At 41.2% G+C, this 19,594-nt stretch overlaps 4 protein-coding genes across 4 annotated transcripts; 2 read left to right on the forward strand and 2 right to left on the reverse strand.

Moving 5' to 3' along the window:
- Window positions 1-1,776: 1,776 nt before the first annotated feature.
- LOC129091725 (putative protein MSS51 homolog, mitochondrial) lies at window positions 1,777-9,405 on the forward strand. The gene is made up of 6 exons (XM_054599422.1): window positions 1,777-1,934; window positions 2,139-2,288; window positions 4,609-4,733; window positions 5,077-5,640; window positions 8,626-8,719; window positions 9,198-9,405. The coding sequence occupies exons 1-6, from the start codon at window positions 1,777-1,779 to the stop codon at window positions 9,403-9,405; spliced, it is 1,299 nt and encodes a 432-aa protein (XP_054455397.1).
- Window positions 9,406-11,098: 1,693 nt separating this feature from the next.
- Window positions 11,099-14,537, forward strand: LOC129091719 (putative protein MSS51 homolog, mitochondrial). Its single transcript, XM_054599416.1, has 6 exons — window positions 11,099-11,176; window positions 12,090-12,239; window positions 12,369-12,493; window positions 12,663-13,226; window positions 13,364-13,457; window positions 14,333-14,537. Exons 1-6 carry the CDS (start codon window positions 11,160-11,162, stop codon window positions 14,535-14,537), a joined length of 1,155 nt encoding a protein of 384 aa, XP_054455391.1. The 5' UTR covers window positions 11,099-11,159.
- A 712-nt stretch (window positions 14,538-15,249) lies between these two features.
- On the reverse strand, window positions 15,250-16,092 carry LOC129091784 (myeloid-associated differentiation marker-like protein 2). The gene has a single exon (XM_054599479.1). It carries the CDS (start codon window positions 16,090-16,092, stop codon window positions 15,250-15,252), a length of 843 nt encoding a protein of 280 aa, XP_054455454.1.
- A 1,326-nt stretch (window positions 16,093-17,418) lies between these two features.
- On the reverse strand, window positions 17,419-18,285 carry LOC129090926 (myeloid-associated differentiation marker-like protein 2). Its single transcript, XM_054598314.1, has one exon. It carries the CDS (start codon window positions 18,283-18,285, stop codon window positions 17,419-17,421), a length of 867 nt encoding a protein of 288 aa, XP_054454289.1.
- Between the last annotated feature and the right edge of the window lie 1,309 nt (window positions 18,286-19,594).

Here is a 19,594-nt window from a genome sequence, read left to right on the forward strand (position 1 = left end):
CCCCAATCTCAGATGCCATGAGCACTCGACAGTCCCCCACCCTTCTCCTACTTTGGCTCTGTGTTGGTAGGTTTATTACTGACCCCAGCCGGCACACAGTGACGACTCCCAAGTAGTGGTGCCATCCAGCAAAGTCAGCTGTCAGAATCCTCTAGAAGGCTCTCTGCTCGTCTGGATCCAAAGGTATGACTGCTAAATTATCTGTCTGAGTCTTTAATTATTGTCTCCTTAGTCTGGAGTGCAACAAGGCAGGGTGAAAATTTGATAACGCTGTAGCCATATTGTCAGCAGAGAGACTTTGCATGCTAAAAACTTGTCAGTGTCACGGTCAGAAAAGTAAAAAGAGATTAGGGTAAAAAAAACCAAAAAAAAACTGCCCTCTCATGGGAAATCTGTTCATTTCCAGCCCCAGCTCTGTAGATATAAAGGAGCTAATTAGATATAGGCCTTTCAATTTCGTCTGCAGACACGATAAGGCTAAATCATTCCCCAGCAACACTTTGGTATGAAATTGAAAAGATACAGAGTTCCTCAAAGTAGAGGGAAAGTTGTTGTCATTTAAAACTGGAACAGAATTGGTGGCTACACCAGACTGTCTCAGTGTGATAAAGTGAAGCATAGAGTTTCATTGCTGCAAGCTCAGGCAGTTCAATGCATATTTATGTGGGGTTTTTTTACAGCCAAGTTAAGCATAGCATTACTTTAGAGACAGGTAGATTATGTTTAATCATAACGAAAAGCAAAAATAATGTACAGACCAAATAGAAATGTGATTAGATGAAGCATACTTGGAAGACATCCATGAGGGCCTGGATGTTCATAGAATCTAAAGAAAGATTATCCGAGCTACTGGGAGTGTCACCACCAGGTGATCATATTTCTCTTCCTGCATCTCAAGCCAAGTAAATATAACATGTGACACGCAAGTAGAGAGGACAAGGTTACAAACACATGGTTGTTTTTGTCAAAGGCAGAGGCATGATGTCAGAGCTCAAGGAACATGCCTGTCGCAGCCTCTGCCTGTCTGGGAATCTGGGTGATCCTCTTGTCATGAGAGCCTCTGTTGTCAGGGCCATCAAGCCAGAGTGTATGCGAGTGAGATACTTTGTATTTTAAAGGCCAAAGGTCTTCAGCCCAAAGTGTGTGTCCTTCACACCAATGTGTCTATGATGTGAGGAGATCAGACCACAGAATAGGATATGTACTGTGTACAGTTTATGTATAGCCTGTATCCTTGCTGCTTGGTGAGAAGTTCACATCCTTGTAAACGTCATTCTTGAATCTGAAGCAGCTCACTTTGTTATTTACTGTGTATTCTTTTTTTTTTTGTGTATGTTATCATCGGTTCTGAAATAGCTTTTGTGGGTCCTGGCAGCAGTGATGTATTATCAGCAGGAGCTTTTCAAACCCTGTCTGGAGACTTCTAATAGTAGAGCAAAGCGTATAACTTGGTCGTCAGGGCGCATAGAACAAATACCTCAGTGAGCCTGGGACTGTATGTCCATCCGCCAGAGTCAACATTACCAGCCCTGCTTCTTCTCATTTCTCAGTGTGAGCTCTTCAGGGGATCGTGGGGTCCACTGTCTCTCACATCCCACTGACTCTGCTTTGTGTCTGTCAGTAAGCACACAGCACACAAACCAACGGATTTTATGTTTTTAGAATGTAAAGGGGGCCTGTGTTGTTTCCGGGAGCTGTGAGACGTGTCTGAAATAGATTACCTTTATAAATAAAGGTTAAATCACTCTTCTTCTAGTGGAAATTGAAGGCCACAACATGACGTCCCAGATCCAAGCACTCCAACAGCCTGACACTCCAAGGACCGACAGCGTCTTTTCTGTCCTGTCTGGGTTTTACTCTCTGGAATCTGGTGTTCCTGGACTCTCCAAGGTGATCCTCAACAAGCTCAACATGAAGGACTACGGAGAATACAGGTAAAAAAAACTGCTGTTACTAGCTTACATCCGCCAGCGTTGTAAGCCCAGCTGTGTTGTTAATTCTCTGTTTGATTTTCACCAGACTTTGTTTATATGGCATTTATTGTACGTGATAAGTTCCTCTATATCTTACTTCTGAAGCTCCATTACATTCTTGAACATGTGTCGTTCTTGACAAGTGAATTGTCTGGTTCTAATAAGGGCTGCCGTTGAGGGAAAGGGCAAAGGAATCTCGTTCCGCAACTACAAGGAGATGTTCAAGAAGATGGAGGAGACCTTCGAGTTTTGCACCAGCTGCAACAAACTCCCGGGGCATCTCTCCGAGGGTCAGACCCTGAAACGCTGCGTGAAGTAAGTGCTATATAGTGGATTGTCTGATTGTCAACACTGATTAACGCGTTAATCAGTGTTGACAATCAGAATGTTTCAGGCCACTGAAACCTACACTGTTCTCAGATCAGCTCGATCATCACCCAGTTGAAAACATTTGTCCAATAGCTGTCATGTATGTGAAGCATTACCAGTTGCTATTGTGACAGCGACAGAATGATAGGCTACCGAGGTGTTGAGCTCTCCGCAGAGATGGACATTGGCCAATGGCAAATATAGCTAAGTCCCCTGATTGTGTTTCATAGGCAGCCTATTAAGAGCAGCAGTTCACAATGTCACAAAATTACAGAGTGTATTTCAAGGAGTGTATTGAGAATAAGGAGTGGAGGACAGTAGGCTTTCTTCTGGCTCTCCCACTGATTCACACACACTCACTCACACTGTCTTCCATGTGTATTCATCGAAATTCTCAGCTGCCACTGCCTCTCTCAGAAAAGTTAGAAAACCTGTTGCAGCAGATAAAAAAACTCCTGACAAGGAAAACCCTCAAGACCTTTGACATCAGAGAATTACCAACAATAGTCCCAACGGTGCCTGCTTGTGACTTTCCATCAGCTTTTTCATTCTGATTCACATTTATTTTCTACTACTTCTACTACTACTTTAACTTTCAAGGGCACCTATGTTTTTTCACCTTGTTTTGTCTCACTTTGTAAGCTTCCTTTGGACGATTAGTACACACAAAGTGTGCCATGACAGAACACGTAGGCTAGTTTAATGATTTATGTAAATGTGTGAGCCTCGAGGGCTGCAAATGATTGCGAGGTAAAGTAATATGGTGTCCCAAAGCACCAACTGGCGCTGGCTGTCAGACCGCTAATCCAACACATTACCTCGCCACTTAAACTTTGTGACAACACAAACGCCCACATCCGCACAAAGAGGTCGTATAAGCAGCAATAAATTCGAACATCTACCTAAGGCGACTGTCTTGGCCAGCTTTCATCTAAATGAGGACAGAATTCATCCTCAGTGTCATGAGATGGCAACTGATAGAGGTCTAATATAAAAATAGATTCTAGATAAATGTTAGATGCTTTATATGTCTACGTCCAAACAAGACTATCTATCACTAAAGGTGGTCATCCCTATGGCCCCAGGGTACTTTGTTATAGATATACAATAAGATTGTAAGAGACTGGTAAGGGCTATCTTTGCAGGTCAAATTGCATGAATGAAGGGAGATGAACATTTCAAATGCAGTTCGGATGGTAAAATTGTCTTCCTTAACTGTGTTTCCTGCAGATTCGAGTGCATAGTTTTCAAGGAGTATAACTGTAGGCTATAAGCTTTAGGTGGGTGATTTCAACTTTTGACATATGTTTTTTTTAGAGAAATTTACTTTATGCACACATTAAGGATTTTATTATGGTCCTCAGCTGATTAGGTAATTGATACACAATGACACAATCCATCACTGATGCAGACTTTCTAAATATACTGTGATTCATGTTCAGGTTATAATTTAACAGTTTATCCAGATTCAATCTATCAGGAGACATTTTCCCTCTCATCCTATCCTCGAACAAAATCATTTACAGCCACGGAAGCAGCTCTGTGAGGCTGTACTTGAGCTAATGCTAACGTTAGCATACTAACACGCTCACAGCGACATTGCTAGCGTTTTGATGTTTAGCAAGAGTAAAGTTGTAACATCTTAGTTAAGCATGTTAGTGTGCTAACATTTGCTAATAAGCACTAAACGCAAACGACAGAATGATAGGAAAGTCCTTAGTTTTCCAGGTATTCAGTAAGGAAATTTTTGACCTGGTGATGGCACTATAGATGAAAGGTCACAGGCTTACAAAAGTCATCAGAATATATTCATTATGGACCTTGAATATTTGCAGTTTGGGGATATAAAACTTTTTAGGGGGATCTATAAGCAGAAATGTAATATAATATTAATACGTATGCCTAATTTAGTGTATATCATTGTGTTTTTGTTACCTACATATACGTTTTTATCTACATACGGAGCGGGTCCTATTCATAGAGCCGGCCACCGAGTTTTTACAGTAGCCCAGAACGGACAAACCAAAGACTGGTTCTAGAAAGGGCCATTCGCATTTTAACGTTGGCCACCGTAGTTCTCCTACAAGCTTTGCACTCTGGTAAAGGTTCAGTTGGTTGCAATATTCAACCTCACTGTTGGATGCCACCAACGTGCCACAGGCGTAAAAGTTAAACTGCTTTTTTTTTTTGTTTAACTTATTGTCTTGCATTGCTTCTTTCCATTTAATTTCCCTGCATTGTTTTCCCACCCATCTTTCTCTCACAGATGCTTGAATGTGTACTACTGCACCAAAGACTGTCAGAGAAAGGACTGGCCTCAGCATAAAAAGGTCTGCAAGATGCTGCACCTGGTGGCCATTGACAGACTAGTGGAGTGGCTGATGTTCACTGGTGAGAAATGAAAAGGCGGGGCTGTTGAGACTGAAACGCCTTGATAGCTGTTTGAGTTCACAACTCACACCAAAAAAAAAAAAACCACATTCATCATCATTAATGAGATGACATATTTTAAAGATGAGCTGCAGAAATTAAATGCCTGAGAGACATACACTGACAGAAAGTCACAGAGCTATACTGGTGCATTTCTGAAAATGTAATTAAAGTTCCCCAGCCTTTGTAACTCTCTGATTGCTTTTCAAACAGCATGTAAACTCACCAGACAGTATAGACACTAATCTGTGTCCTCAGCCTTTTGTCACATACATCCATCATAAATGTTCTGCCATCAACACAGGAGACCTTCCGCTGCCCATGGACAAGTGGTCCAAGCCAGCTGCTGAGGTCAAGAATTGGGACGACTGGCTTCACATGCAGGGGGACCTCACGTCACGTCTGGACGCCATCTTGTCTGGTGCCAACATGGCAACCCTTTGGAAGAACGCCAGCAGGCCAAGGCCGGATGACTCTGACCTGCAACAGTCTTTGTGGCGGATTCAGAGCGAGTTCCTCTCCAGGGTGCTCACAGTTGGGATGGCCATGCGACACTTTGGCCTTGACCCGCATGCTAAACCGCTGACTATTCACATAGCAGGGGCGTCTCACAATGAGACCATGGGAGCCAGACTGACAGACTACGATGAGCTGACCAACATGTTACCCGAACACCAGGGCATTGAGATAGTCATGGTGGGACCAGAGGTCGTGGACGGCCCCATCGTGAGGCCACCTCTTACGGCGTTTGGCCCCAGGCAGAGAGTCTACATCAGCGCCCACAAGGGCCTCTACCACCAGTTCTGGGAAGACGTGGTGGAGAAAGAGGAGGCAGCCAAGCCAGACCTGGTGGTTGGATTTCATCCTGGTATGTACATCCGACATCCTGCCAAACATGAACAAACAACAAGTTAGAGATGTGATTGTGCTACCACTAAAATCTTGGGACAGGTTTGGTTGAAAGGAGACTTTCACCTCAAAAGGCTCTTAAATCCCACAGTAAAAAGACATAATGATCCCTGCGGCTATAAATAGAAACTGCTCAGCTAAAGGGGGTCAGCTGTCTTGGAGAACCGGTGACTTGTCTCCCTTCATGCTCATTTGACAATAACCTCTCTCAGAGAACAGAGCGAGCAGGAGACGTGTAACTCACTCGATATGGCCTATTCATTAGCACCAGGCTTTTATTGGGGATTTGGATGATTAATTCGAGCAGCTGGGAAAGAGTTTGGCTTCTGATTGCTTGGCTCAGCACAATGTCAGTAAGCTGCCCTTTTCAAAACCCCTCCCACCCACCCCCCTCAGATTGACTCTCACCAACATTGCAAGCTCAAGGCGTGTGCAAAAAGAATAGATCTTGAACAATTTCACAATTTTCAGACTGAATTTCAATTTTCTTAATCACGGATATTCTTAATACTTTGGGATTTCAATATAAAAGGCAACTGCAACTTTTTCTCCATTTCATAACAAACTATGTCTAAAGAATGAGAAACATGTACCGTCCACTCTCGCAAACAACCACCTCATTAAAGTGTCACTTTAACCCTAAACCTGTTAAGCTCTTGCAGCAAACCTGCTCAATGAGTCTTTAACCTGCAAAGCAGCAGTAAAGCCCCGACCCAGCCTCACCCAGAACCGACGGCTCAGTTATCACCGCAGGCTCCACTGGAGCTAAATATACAGGAATTAGTCATCCTGCAAGTAAACTGCCTGAGTGCCTGGCTGCGTTTCATACCGCAAAACTGGCAGAGCACTGCATTATGACACTGTTTAAGTGATAGGGGAGCCGGCAGCGTGACGGAAGGAATAAAAAAAGGAAGGTGTGTGTGTGTGTGTGTGTGTGTGTGTGTGTGTGTGTGTGTGTGTGTGTGTGTGTGTGTGTGTGTGTGTGTGTGTGTGTGTGTGTGTGTGTGTGTGTGTGTGTGTGTGTGTGTGTGTGTGTGTGTGTGTGTGAAAGTCACACTGAGAATGAGAGAGAAAAAAGCTAGAAAGCAGTAAAAAAACAAACAGACATTGGCCGTAAGAGAATACGAGACGGAGAGTGATGTCAACTCTCACAAAGAAGATGGATGCTGGCTTAGTAATGCCATCCATACAAAGATGGACCACTAAAAACAGGCGCCTTCTTGTTATCCATGAAATACACTTGATTTTCATACTTCTATAACTTTTTTTCTATTACCAAGTCTATTACCATTAACAGCCGTCCACCATGTGGCTTGGCAATTATTGCATTGGCATTAACAGTCGGACTGTGGCGTCTCTTTGTCACCCTATCCCCAGAAGGTCTAAATGGCTAAACGCTTACTCCCCGTTAAATGTTTTATAATGATGAGAAGTGTAACCCTCGGGGTTGTTCGCATGGTGACATACATTATTCAAGTCCAAATCCTCTCTTTCCTGCAATTTGAGTTCCCCAGACTGATGTGGCAGGCGGTGGATAATGTGATACCGTCTGTGTGTGACAGTATCACAGGCCTTATATTTCTGTAAGGCCTGTGATACCCCAACACTCTTACAACCAGTATACACACCAGTAATGCACTGAACAGCTGACGCTTTAATAAATCACATGCAGAGCTTTTCCTCGATGCTGATTGAAATTTAGTGAAACGTAGTTCTCTTGGACAAAATAATGTGAGACTTTATTGATTAGCACAGGGAAAATCTGTTTGCTCCCTTTGTTTTGCTCACTCAAGGACACTAAAGCCGGATGGATTTAGAGTATTTGCTGCCATGGTGGCTTGAACCTCGGTCACAGGTTGAAGGTCGAGCTATAAACCCCGCTATCCTGCTGCTCTGAAAAGAAGAAAAAAATACTACTGATATAAACCCGAGTCAGGGGGAAAGTGAATCTGTCAGTTAATATGCTGAAGGATCATGAAACCTAATCCAGCATGAATTTAGAAGGACTGCTTCACCGGATCGTCAAATATCCTAAATTTACAGCTGGTGTGGTGCAAGGTTAAGTTAAAACAAGCTTTCTCCAGTCCAGCTGAAGTTTTGGAACGATGTCAGCTTGTTTGGAGGGAGGTGAAATTTGTCATATCGACCGATAATTAGGCTGACTGCGAAACAGTCAGTGACGCGTCCTGAAGGAAATATATTCTGGAAAACAAGAGAATAAGAAGCTTAACCTGTTCGATCTTCACCTCGCTGCCATAAAAACCTGACTTTTTCCTTTGTTACTCTGCAAAGACAGTGTTTTTTGTGTCAGTGTCATTCACCTGACTTATTCAGGGAAGTATGTATGTTGCAAGAGTGGCTTATTCTAAATTCTTTCTATTGTTTATGGAATGCTATATGAACACACTATTCTCTGTCAAAGTGTAAAGTTTTGGATTACTTCACGATTTTTTTTTTATTAAATGTGCATTTCTGCCTGGGTTGAAGTGGGTGGTTTCAGTTGGAAAAAAAGTGATGTCACATACTTTCAAGCACCAATCAGGATTTAGCAACATTTTAATTAATCAAAAAAACTAATTTACTTAGAATGGTTATTTTATTATTATAGACAATTAACTATGACTTTGAACTGGTAATGAAATTTAATAATGATGCCAGTTAGACCATCAGCAAGAACATTATTATATTAATATTATTATTATTATTATTATTATTATTATTATTATTATTATTATTATTTCTATAGAGTTATTTAAATGGTTACAGGGTACAGATTCCTCAGGAAGTCGGAAAGTTTCACATAGGTTCATCCAACCCAATGTTTTAAAAACTTCCCGAATGGAGAAATGATGAAGTTGGTGTTTTCATAGCTCAATGAAGTTCACTTTGATCTTGTCTAATTGAGGGCCTTAACATGTATCTCAAACATGTGTTTTTATCACAGGGTTCCACGCTAACCAGGGTCTGTTAGAAGGTTGGCTGCCCACGCTTCTGCTTCTCAGAGATTATAACATCCCTTCATTCTTCACTATGTACAGGTAAGTTACTTTACTGTAACTCTGAAACATACACTTCTTACACATATTATAGTTTGGATTATAAAAACCGTTGCCTTTAGAACAATACTAACTATATAATGTTCACATTGCATTCAATCTGCTATCCAGAACTACTGTACTACTCTAATTCTGCCCTCAATGGACAGTTGTTGTTGCTCTGCTCTTCACCTTCCTGACCTCATCACCACCGTCAGTCTTAATGCAGTTATCGTCCACAGCCTGATCACACCACTCCATCCACACTTAACACTCCCTCCCTTTGGTGGCAAATAAACTGTTTGTGCAAAGGCCAAGTTAAAGAAAAGATGTATTTCTTGAGCTGCAAGCAAACACCCCCTGTAGACTCTAATTTGATGATATATCAAAGTATGGATGGGGTTTATCTCTCCTCAGTCTCTCGTGGTCAATAAAACTCACTTGGTTAATTGATTTTTTAGCTGTGTCTTTGTCTCCACAGCGAGATGGAGCTCAAGTCCTCACTCCAGATCCTGTTGGAGTTGGAGATGCACATCAGGGAGAGCGGGAGCAATCCATTTACCTCACAGAAACCAGAACAGGTCCAGTCTTGCCCAAACAAAACCCCAGTCTTCTGTAACTCTCATTACGTCAGTTTCCAAGGATTCCTGCCTCAAGAAGACTTAGAGGAGCCTGGGCTAGACAATTAAGAGAACATCATGTGGAAAAACAAATGCATATTTGGTCCTGCCCTTTAAAGATGTGGTTTCCGAAATAGGGTTTGTGTACTTCATCAGGTCTTTGGGGGGCTTCCTGCAGCCTTTAAGAGGTGGACATTGCTCAGCTGTGCTGCTAGCTGCAGATATAGACGCCGAATATGAGACAAAGGCCATGAAAGCGAGAAAAACACACCTTTATTGTTGCATTAACTCACTTAACACACTGAAATAATGTATTAATGAGACAGATAACAGAAATGACTCAAAGCTCAGTAGTGTGATGGCTCCTGAGGGCACCAGCGGTGTACAAAAGTGTGTACTTTTTCTTTGTATTGGTTCCCTGAGGAAGCATGGTAGGTGGATATAAAGGGTCATGTGTGTACATATGTAATGAGACCAAAATTAGTTCAGTAATCTTTTTACAGTTCCCTGTAATTTGGTCTGAGGCTAGACGTATTCCCAAATCTCGCAATAGCTGCATGAAATCAGATCATATGCATACTAATGTAACACCTGATCTAAAATTACGCCTAAATAAATTATACAGTGCCACAGAGCCTGAATTTGTGTTTATGTTTTTTCTTGTGATGCTGCTTTGTAGCTGTTGCTGGACTCTGAATGTTGAGTCCGTGTTCTGGATTTACACCACAGACAATAGGATAGTTATTATGCACTGAGTGGAGAGTCTCCATAAGGTATTATTCCTTTTTCCTAACGCTTAGAAATAATAATAAAAAGTACATAAAGCCAAGAAACATTCGTCTGACAGCAGTTTTCAGTTTTATTCTGGGCTGATAACAGTAACACAATTCAATCCAAAAACCAGCATGAGCCCCAGGCTTAAATATTACAATGAGATAAGTCATTGCCTGATTATCTGACGCAGTCTCAACAAAACTGCACATTATATGCTTCACTTATTGCAGGCCTATTATAAGGGATTGCATATTATTGCGATGCATGGAAAAGTCACAAGATTTGGCCTTGGTAGTATCCAAAGGTATCAAATAATGGTTTATGTGCCCTCTTTCTATGTTAAAAAAATCCACATTGATTGTCCTATAATTTAGCATTAGTCACTTGAATTGGCACATTAAGACAATATATATATATATATATGACAGACCTGCTTGAGAAACTGCTATGTGTAACAATGAAAACTGAATTGCTCTAGAGATTTTTGAATTTCTGTGTGAAAACAACTTATAATGCTGAATCATGACACTGATACCAATGTATTAAACATACCATTACACTTACTGTATGTGTGTTCCTTGTTTTGCTCCATCAGAAGTGAATGTCTTGCAGTCTGTTTTTACAGTGCGACACTGCCCTCTAGTGGAGAACAGTGGATGCACATAAACATATAGGTACCATTGTGATTGTAATAGGAGGGTAAGGGCTTTTTTAATGTCCTAGTGAGTTGTAATTAGAATTAATGAAGGTAACTTCAATAATAATAATAATGATGATGGGTTGGCATCTTTTACTACAGTAATGGATTAGTTCATGGTGTTTTCTTGCAATGAAAACTATGCACAGATATTAGCACGTTGTTTTGGTCAGATGTATGGCTGTAAAAGTCAGGAAGGGTCTGGAGTTGTCGGATCTTTCTAGAAGGAAAAGCACAGGTGCTATATATGTGTCACCAGCTGCCCCCAACAGGCCGCTCAGATGACCAACCCGAGGAGAAGCAGCAGGAGAAGAAACAGTGCACAGGCCGTGAGTGGCAGACTCGTTCACAAATGACGGAAACTGAGAAGTAAGTAAAGTCATTGCCACAACTTTACTTTCATCTTGAAGAATAGTTCTATATTTACGCCACCAACACCACTTTACGGCACCATAGAAGTCAGAGTTCAGGTGTCTCAAGCCGCTGCTGCCTGTTTCATATCATTCGTTATCTGTCGGGGTTGTCATTATTCAGCTTCAGTGCAACTATTCAGAAATGTTTTTGTTTGTACAGTACCAGTCAAAAGTTTGAACACACCTTCTCATTCAACTACTTTGAAGAATCTAAAATATAAAACATATTCTGGTTTGTTGAGCATTTGTTTGTTTACCACATAATTCCATATGTGTTCCTTCATAGTTTGGATGTCTTCAATATTAATCTACAATGTAGAAAAAAAAAAAAAAAATGAAGAAAAACCATTGAATGAGAAGGTGTGTTCAAACTTTTGACTGGTACTGTACAAACAAAAACATTTCTGAATAGTGCACAATTTATTTTTTTTATTTTATTTTTTTTTTATTTTTTTTTTTTATATTTTTTATATTTTAGATTCTTCAAAGTAGTTGAATGAGAAGGTGTGTCCAAACTTTTGACTGGTACTGTATATTCGTTATGAATCTCTCCATTCAGTTACTCCACTGCTAGTCTCGCACAGCCAGACCCCTGTGTGTGTGTGTGTGTGTGTGTGTGTGTGTGTGTGTGTGTGTGTGTGTGTGTGTGTGTGTCAGCGTTACTGCTCCCCTCTCCTCACACTGAAGCAAATGTTCCAGTCTAAGAATAGAAACGTAGCCTTAAGTTTCACATGCTATGTCATTGTCTAAAATTGGCAATGTTATGCTAGCCTGTGGTTTTTATAACTTTTTTTGTCCAATTTACTAAAGAGTTACTGGTCATTAATTCTATTGTATTTATGTTTTTTTGTTTTTATTTGTCCGTCCAGAGCTGGTCTGGATACCAAGGTCAAAGCCATGACCTTCCAGTCTCAAAAAGAGATGTTTGAGAAGATGGAGGAATCTTATCAAATCTGTGCCTCTTGCGATAAGGGTCAAAATCAACTTTCAAACTGCCAGAGCCTGAAGCGTTGTACCAGGTGAAATACAAACAAACAAACAAACAAACACGATCTCAGCCAGCAGGCCTGTGCATCAATCATATTCCTTCATCAGTGAGAGTCATGTTACAATCTCAGATCTGTCACTTTCCTCATGTCTTTGCACAGATGTCTGAATGTTTACTACTGCTGTAAAGACTGTCAGAAGGAGGACTGGCCCAAACACAAGAAGTTCTGCTCACAGCTGCGTCTGGCTGCCATTGACAGAGTCGTGGAATGGCTTTTATTCAAAGGTAACACAGAAATGAAAGACAGTCCACACAAACAATCACAAAAGCCAGAGGATGTTATTTCTTCTTCTGCCAATAAGTAATATGTAATAAAGGATAGTTAACATTACTCAAACTGTCTTTACATCTATTAAACTACTAAACTAATTATATTTTTTCCCCCCATCATCAGGATGCCTTCCATTCCCTACAGAGAAGTGGTCAAAGCCCCAGTCAGAGGTTAAAGGCTGGGATGACTGGCTTGCGATGCAGGGAGATCTAACAGCTCGCCTCGATCCCATTTTGAAAGGAGCAAACATGAAAGACTTGTGGACCGACGCTGGGAGGCCTCAGCCTGACGACCAGGACCTGAAGCAGTCACTGTGGAGGGTTTGCAGCGAGTTCTTCTCCAGGCCGCTGACCATAGCCTGGGCCATGAGGCTGTTCGGCCTTAACCCTTATTCCAAACCTCTCACCATTCACCTGGTGGGGGCGGGCCACAGTGAGACTCTGGCAGCCAGACTGACGGACTACGATGAGCTGAACAACATGTTCCCTGGACACCAGGGTATCACCATAGTCATGGTGGGACCAGAGGTGGTGAGCGGCCCCATCGTGAGGCCTCCTCTCAGTGGGGCTGGACCCAGGCAGAGAGTCTACATCAGCGCCTACAAGGGCCTCTACCACCAGTTCTGGGAAGACGTGGTGGATAAAGAGGAAGCAGCCAAGCCGGACCTGGTGGTTGGATTTCATCCAGGTGAGAACATCCTTTCTGTCACAAAATATACAAAACTCACTTTTAAACTCTAAAATCTGATTTTTTTTTTTTTGTTTGGTTCACACTGAACTCTTTTTTTTAATTATTGGTTTTCATTCACATCTTTTTGTTTCAAGGATTTGATGCCAGTCAGGGCCTGGATCAGGGCTGGCTTCCCACACTACTGCTCCTCAGGGATTACGAGATTCCTTCCCTTTTCACTGCTCTCAAGTGAGTGTTAACGAATAACAGCCACACACACACACACACACACACACACACACACACACACACACACACACACACACACACACACACACACACACACACACACAGAGAATATACCTCACAGAAATGCACAGTGGTTGAAAGTAACTAAGTACATTCACTCAGGTTCTCTGCTTCACTACAGTTTTAATGTAATTTTACTTGAATAGTCCATTTAAATTCTTTATACTTCTTCTTCTACATTTATTTTACATTTTTAGACCAAGATTTTATACAAACAGTGTATAATCAGGATATACAGTAAAACACTGTAATGGCCCAAAAGTACATAACGTTGTTAAAATGAATATGTTGATTCAATAATGTAATATTATAACACTGACAGGAGCCAGTCAGCATAATGATCACCTCTACTGTCGTACTTAAAATACATTTAGGGGTATTTTATATTATAGTATTGCTTTTAATTAATAAATTAACTTAATACATCTTCCTCGACTGCAGAATTATGATATCTAAATTTAAAAAAATGTCACAGTAATTCATTACAGATGAAAAACAGTTACACGTTTAAAAATTCCAGTAAGTTAATTATAAATGCTTTGAGCTCTGGATTAAGAGTTCACAGAATTTATGAAACCATATCGGATCATTACTGTGTATAGTATACAAATTGGCACATTGACGCATTGTTATTAGCATATAGCTGTAGTATATGTGTTACACAAGTATGTGACAATAGGCCTGAATGTGCTACGTCCACATCCAACCCAGGCCACCCTCTATTATCTCCCTGCTCTCTTGTCACCCACGTGAATTCATACATGGGTGTGTGTAATGTGTAATGGCTGATGATGCTTCTTGTGCTCCACCCGCAGTGAGACAGAGATGACCTACTCCCTGCAGATCCTGTTGGAGTTGGAGATGGACATGAAGGGAAGCGGAGCCAACCCCTTCGCCTCGTTGAAACCAGAAGTGGTGGGCTCGACTCCCAACAAGCCTCCAGTCTACTGCAACTCCCACTACTTCTGTTTTCAGGGTGTGCTGGAGACTGTGGAGTTTGAGGAACCAGAGGAGGCCTGAAGGAGCTAGGTGCTGCAGTGCACACTCTGTTGCCTCACAACCAGAACTTCTTTTTGGGGGGTTCAATGAAGCATTGTTTGTATATGCCTATTTTTACTGATAATGGAATCATGTAATGTGTGTAAATACATTTTATGTTAAAAAAGTTAGTACCATTTTACTTTGGTAACAGCTATAGGTATTCGCTAGACATTTGCATTCACTATCTCAGTTTCACGGCATGTAAATGCCAGAGATGTGAGATTTGAATATACTTTCTCTGATCTATTGTTGTGGTAACAGAGAGGCAATAAAACATAGCAGCAACAGTCAAATGTCTACTACTGACTCTGGCAATAACATTTTTTAAATGATAACTACGTGTGAGACTGCATCGTCCACTCTGGTGAAACACAGCTTTGACATAATTTCAAAATAAATGATACGCCTTTAGTCATTTCAATTTGACAAGAAATTCACATTATTCATAAATGATTCACAGTTTTTACAATTAAGTATGCAAAACAATTTGACATAGCCAAAACAAACAAAAACAAAAGCAGCTGAACACTCCTTTACAGCAATGTAGGAGACTAATATTTCACATGAGTTTGGGCATCATGCAGTACTTATATATATCTACTATCCAATTAGTATTTTCCTTGTCACCGAAGTAATTAAACACAAAAAGAAATCAGTATTTTCATCTTCATCCCCACATGAATATCATTTTCTAGAGAGATCTGAAGGATAAAACCAGGTCCACGATGTAAAAGACAATATTGACAATGGCTCCAATGTTAACAATATTCATATCTACGAATGAACACTTTTGACAGATGTAAGGATTGTACATTTTGCGCTTGTAACCAAAGACGGACCACAGAATGACAGCCAGCAGGTACAACAGCACTGTCACGATGTTAAACACAAGCTCCATCACACTCAGCTTGAATGAGAGCAGACACTGCAGTAGCTTGAGCAGATGGAGAACTATGATGACCACAGTAACCAGGAGGCAAACAGCAAACACGATGATGCTGCATATCATCCAGAGTGGGCGAAAGGACCATTCACCATTCACAAAGTGGTCACCGGCAGCAGTGAGAATAATACACGTTATGAAGGCCTCTGTTGTGCGGAGTCCTCCTCGCAGGCTGGTCAGGTAGCCGCTCGGAAACATCTTTTTTTGCATGACACCGTCGATCAGGAAGAAGACGGTGGCGACCAGGGAGATGAGGAAACACAGGATGTTGACGAAGCAGGAGAGGCAGACAAAAACAGCTGCAAAGATGACTGTGGCCGAGGTGATCATCACAGCACACACGGTGGTCAGCCCGCAAGTCAGGTCGGTCCAGTCGGGGAGGAAGACAGCCAGGAGGATGTGCCACTTTTTGGCCTCCACCACGGTCAGGACCAGGGGCACAGCGATGCAGAAAAACCAGACAAACTCACACCAGACTCCCCACGGACTCACCATCCGTCCTCTGAAGATGACGATAATGAAAGATAAAGCGCTGAAGATTATCTCCAGGAGGCGCAAAATGCCCTGACAGCCCTTGAATGGGCCACACATGATGCTCAGATTAAGGAACAAAAAGTAGGAATTTAAAAGTGTCCTCAGTGATACCGGTACTCTTCAAAATGAACCGTACTTTGAGGTCATTCTTTGTTCTACTGATGTCCCATTGTCATATTCAGGTAGAGCCACGTCTTACACGGCAGGCGGGCTTCATTTGCATACTTCCCTTTTAATCAAAACTCAATGATTCATGAATTGCTCAGTGTGCCATTGTGTTTTGCTTCATGTGCCATGAATGTCTGAAGTGGAAGGAGACAGCTTTTGCACTCTTGACTCTTTCTAGTTTGTTCCAGTTCTAATCTGTAGGTTGGTCCAGTATGTTGTGGTAAAAAACCTATAGATGCTGCAATTCATGTCTATGTTTTTTCAGTAATTGATCCGTCAGGCAAAAGTAAATTTACATTTACTCTCTTATGGGTTAAAATGAACTTCCCTTTCCACTTTTTTTTTCATTTTTCATCTCTGTTACCTTTATTTTCTAAGGATCAAACGCTTGAAATTAAATGAATTGTTTGATTTCACCTTAACCAGATCAGAATGTGTTTTTCGAGATTTAATTGGGAAATTCAACTGCAAACTGACAATTGTATATCTCTCTTTCACATCCAAATACGTACACATTACTTCTGTCATTTTAAGCCTTTTCATCTACTATGGGAAAAGATGAGGTCACAAATATGTCATTATCAGAGCGTCACTTTATTTTTATTTCGGTACTCCAGCCCTCATCTGTCTGTGGCTGACAGATCTCAGGAAACACAGGTGTGTTCATTCATCATTTCAAACAGATTAACTGCAACACATTTTACCCCTTTAAATGTTAATCGGCAGGGCCATATACAGTTTATATTTCACAGCAGCACATTAGGAAATATAAAAACAGACAGTGACAAAAATATGCATAGAGCTGAATTATACATTAGTGTTAATTGTACATCAAACAATAAAAACTTTACATTGAATCTCTAATAAATTGGACAATACCCACCAGCTTATTGTTAAATTAGCTGGTATATGTAAATTACATTTTATCTCTGTCTGTACACTAATAATGGATTTTGAAGGCCAAAATCCATTATTAGTGTACAGACACAGTGCTGTTTCTGCTCTGCTTTTATCTGTATGTGAGGTCCCAGTAGAATACATTTACAATGTTTGGAGGTTGGTAGCTCACCAGGGAGGGTGAATTTGAAGCCGACCCGTGGCCCTTTGCTGCATGTCGTCCCCTCCCCAATTCCTGTCCATCTGTCCTATCCAAAGATCCCCATAAAAATCTTTAAAAAAATCTCAGGAGGTTTAAATAAAGAGGATGGAAAAAGTCTATGTGCGTTTAAAGCCACAGATGCCAAGCACGGTAAAAATGAGATCCAGTGTGAAGAGAATGAGATTCACATACGTCATAAATGCAACCATAAACTGTATGGACCAGATACAGAAGCTGGGTGGACACTCACTGGGTCGAGGGTTGTTCCTGAACATAAATATGGGCCACATGATAGCAGCAAATGTATACAGCACAACAGAGATCACCAGAAAGATGAACACAAACCGGTCCAGGTTAAAGGGCAAACAATGCTTCAGTTTCTTCAGGATGTTGGTGGCTATGATTAGAGGGAGGATGGGGAAAGGAATGGCGTATGCTATAACACACATGATCAGAGCTGGCTTGTCTCTGTAGCCCGTCAGTGATATAAAAATCATGCAGCTCACAAAGGCCTCCATAACCTTCCAGAATCCAGGCAGAGCAGCCAGGTAGCTAGCTTTCTTCTTGTCCATGAATTTGTCCTTCACCACTTCAAGGGTGTAGACAAAGCCACACAAGAAAGCAAATATACTCACTATCCAGCCGTACAGGCATTTCAGGCAGGCATAGAAGTTGGCATAAGTGATGGCGACAGAGACGGTCATGAGCGTAGAGGACATGGCCATCCCGGTGGCGAAGTCAGACCAGTCCATGCAAAACAAGTTGAGTATAATATCGAGCTTGAACATCTCAATGATGGTGATGATGAGGGTCATGATGGGGCAGAAGGCCCAGGTGAACATAGCGTAGTTCCAGTAGGTGTGACTGCTCCCTCCTCTGAAGGCAGCCAGGACAAAGGTGACCAGAGACAGGATGATCTGGGCCATGTGCAGCCCGCCTCGGCCGGATAACAGAGTAGAAGGAGAAAACACCGCCTTGGACATTGTGTCCTTAATATCACCAATTATTCCCATTTCATTAAATGATGATGGTATTCCCTCACAGAACGCGGCTAGAAACTGGATGAGGTGTGTTTTCTGTAGCTTCACTGCCTTTCAGCTCCACTTTCCATATAGTCATTCACTGCCCTTCTCATTTGAATAATATTGATGAAACCAGCTGTGTGTGTGGTCATAAATGTCAGTTGCAGCAGATATGAAATAACCAAAGCAGAATTTGGTTGGGCCTAGGACGTGGGATTACAGTTAAAGCGGCCTCGGTGAGGACTTGTTAAAGCAACAGCACGTCTCCAATGGCTCCCTGACCTATTTAATGACCTCTGCTGTGTGCCCATCGCTTCCTGCCCAGTGCCATTTTACAAATACATAAATATACACTAATGTGTGTTTGTTAACTATGATGAAGGATGATTTTCTGTTGATGCTCAGCAGCATTAATAAAAGTTTGAATGTATCAAATGTTCCTTTAGGGCAGTGGTTCTCAAATGGGGGTACGTGTACCCCTGGGGGTACGTGAACGCACTCCAGGGGGTACGTGTACGTATATTTAAAAATATATATATTTAAAATTAGCATCCATTCAGAAATCCTTTAAAAATTGTTATTTAATAAATATTCAATAAAATATAAGTGTAAGTTCATAAACTGAATTTAATGCAACAATGCAATCGTCAGTGTTGACAGTTTAATAAATCAGACACTGATGGCAGAGCGCTTAGTATTACATCTTTTTTTCAACCAAAAATGCTTTGCGCTGGTTAGGGGGTACTTGGCTAAAAAAGTATTTCACAGGGGGTACATCACTGAAAAAAGGTTGAGAACCACTGCTTTAGGGAATCCAGACACACTGTGCAAAAACTCCATAAATCAGCTGTTAAGAACAGTATTAGTTACTTGCTGCCCAAACTTGGAAGTAAATAAAAAATGAACTGCAGGCACACTGAGAATTACTTGTCTATTATGTTTTTGCTGTTGCAACAGATGATAGTTATAAAAAAAGAAATGCATTTTTTTTTGCTCAAACCTGGTTTGTTTTAATGTTCGCCTCCAGGGGGAGACAGAGCTCCTACATTCACGCTGCAGACCTAGAAATACCAACAAAAAAAAAAAATCACGTTTCTACACGGATGTACTTAATTGTGGCACTACTTCAAGCTAACTGCTCGTGTGTTTCTCCTTTCTTTTTAAATCTAATTAAATACAACTTCATTCAAAAACACTAAAGGAAAACATTTTCTTAACGTAATGTCACTTAAACAACATTTTGGTTCAACATTTTATTTCAGCAGGTCAC

Source organism: Anoplopoma fimbria, chromosome 5, assembly GCF_027596085.1.
Source record: "Anoplopoma fimbria isolate UVic2021 breed Golden Eagle Sablefish chromosome 5, Afim_UVic_2022, whole genome shotgun sequence".
NCBI lineage: Eukaryota > Metazoa > Chordata > Actinopteri > Perciformes > Anoplopomatidae > Anoplopoma > Anoplopoma fimbria.

Coding starts and splice junctions, on each gene's coding strand:
- LOC129091719 (XM_054599416.1), top strand. Junction 12,240..12,368: donor AGCCTGAAGCGTTGTACCAG/GTGAAATACAAA, acceptor GTCTTTGCACAG/ATGTCTGAATGTTTACTACT. Junction 13,458..14,332: donor TCCCTTTTCACTGCTCTCAA/GTGAGTGTTAAC, acceptor CTCCACCCGCAG/TGAGACAGAGATGACCTACT.
- LOC129090926 (XM_054598314.1), bottom strand. CDS start 18,285: ATGTCCAAGGCGGTGTTTTCTCCTTCTACTCTGTTATCCGGCCGAGGC.
- LOC129091725 (XM_054599422.1), top strand. CDS start 1,777: ATGACGTCCCAGATCCAAGCACTCCAACAGCCTGACACTCCAAGGACC. Junction 1,935..2,138: donor AAGGACTACGGAGAATACAG/GTAAAAAAAACT, acceptor GGTTCTAATAAG/GGCTGCCGTTGAGGGAAAGG. Junction 8,720..9,197: donor TCATTCTTCACTATGTACAG/GTAAGTTACTTT, acceptor TTGTCTCCACAG/CGAGATGGAGCTCAAGTCCT.
- LOC129091784 (XM_054599479.1), bottom strand. CDS start 16,092: ATGTGTGGCCCATTCAAGGGCTGTCAGGGCATTTTGCGCCTCCTGGAG.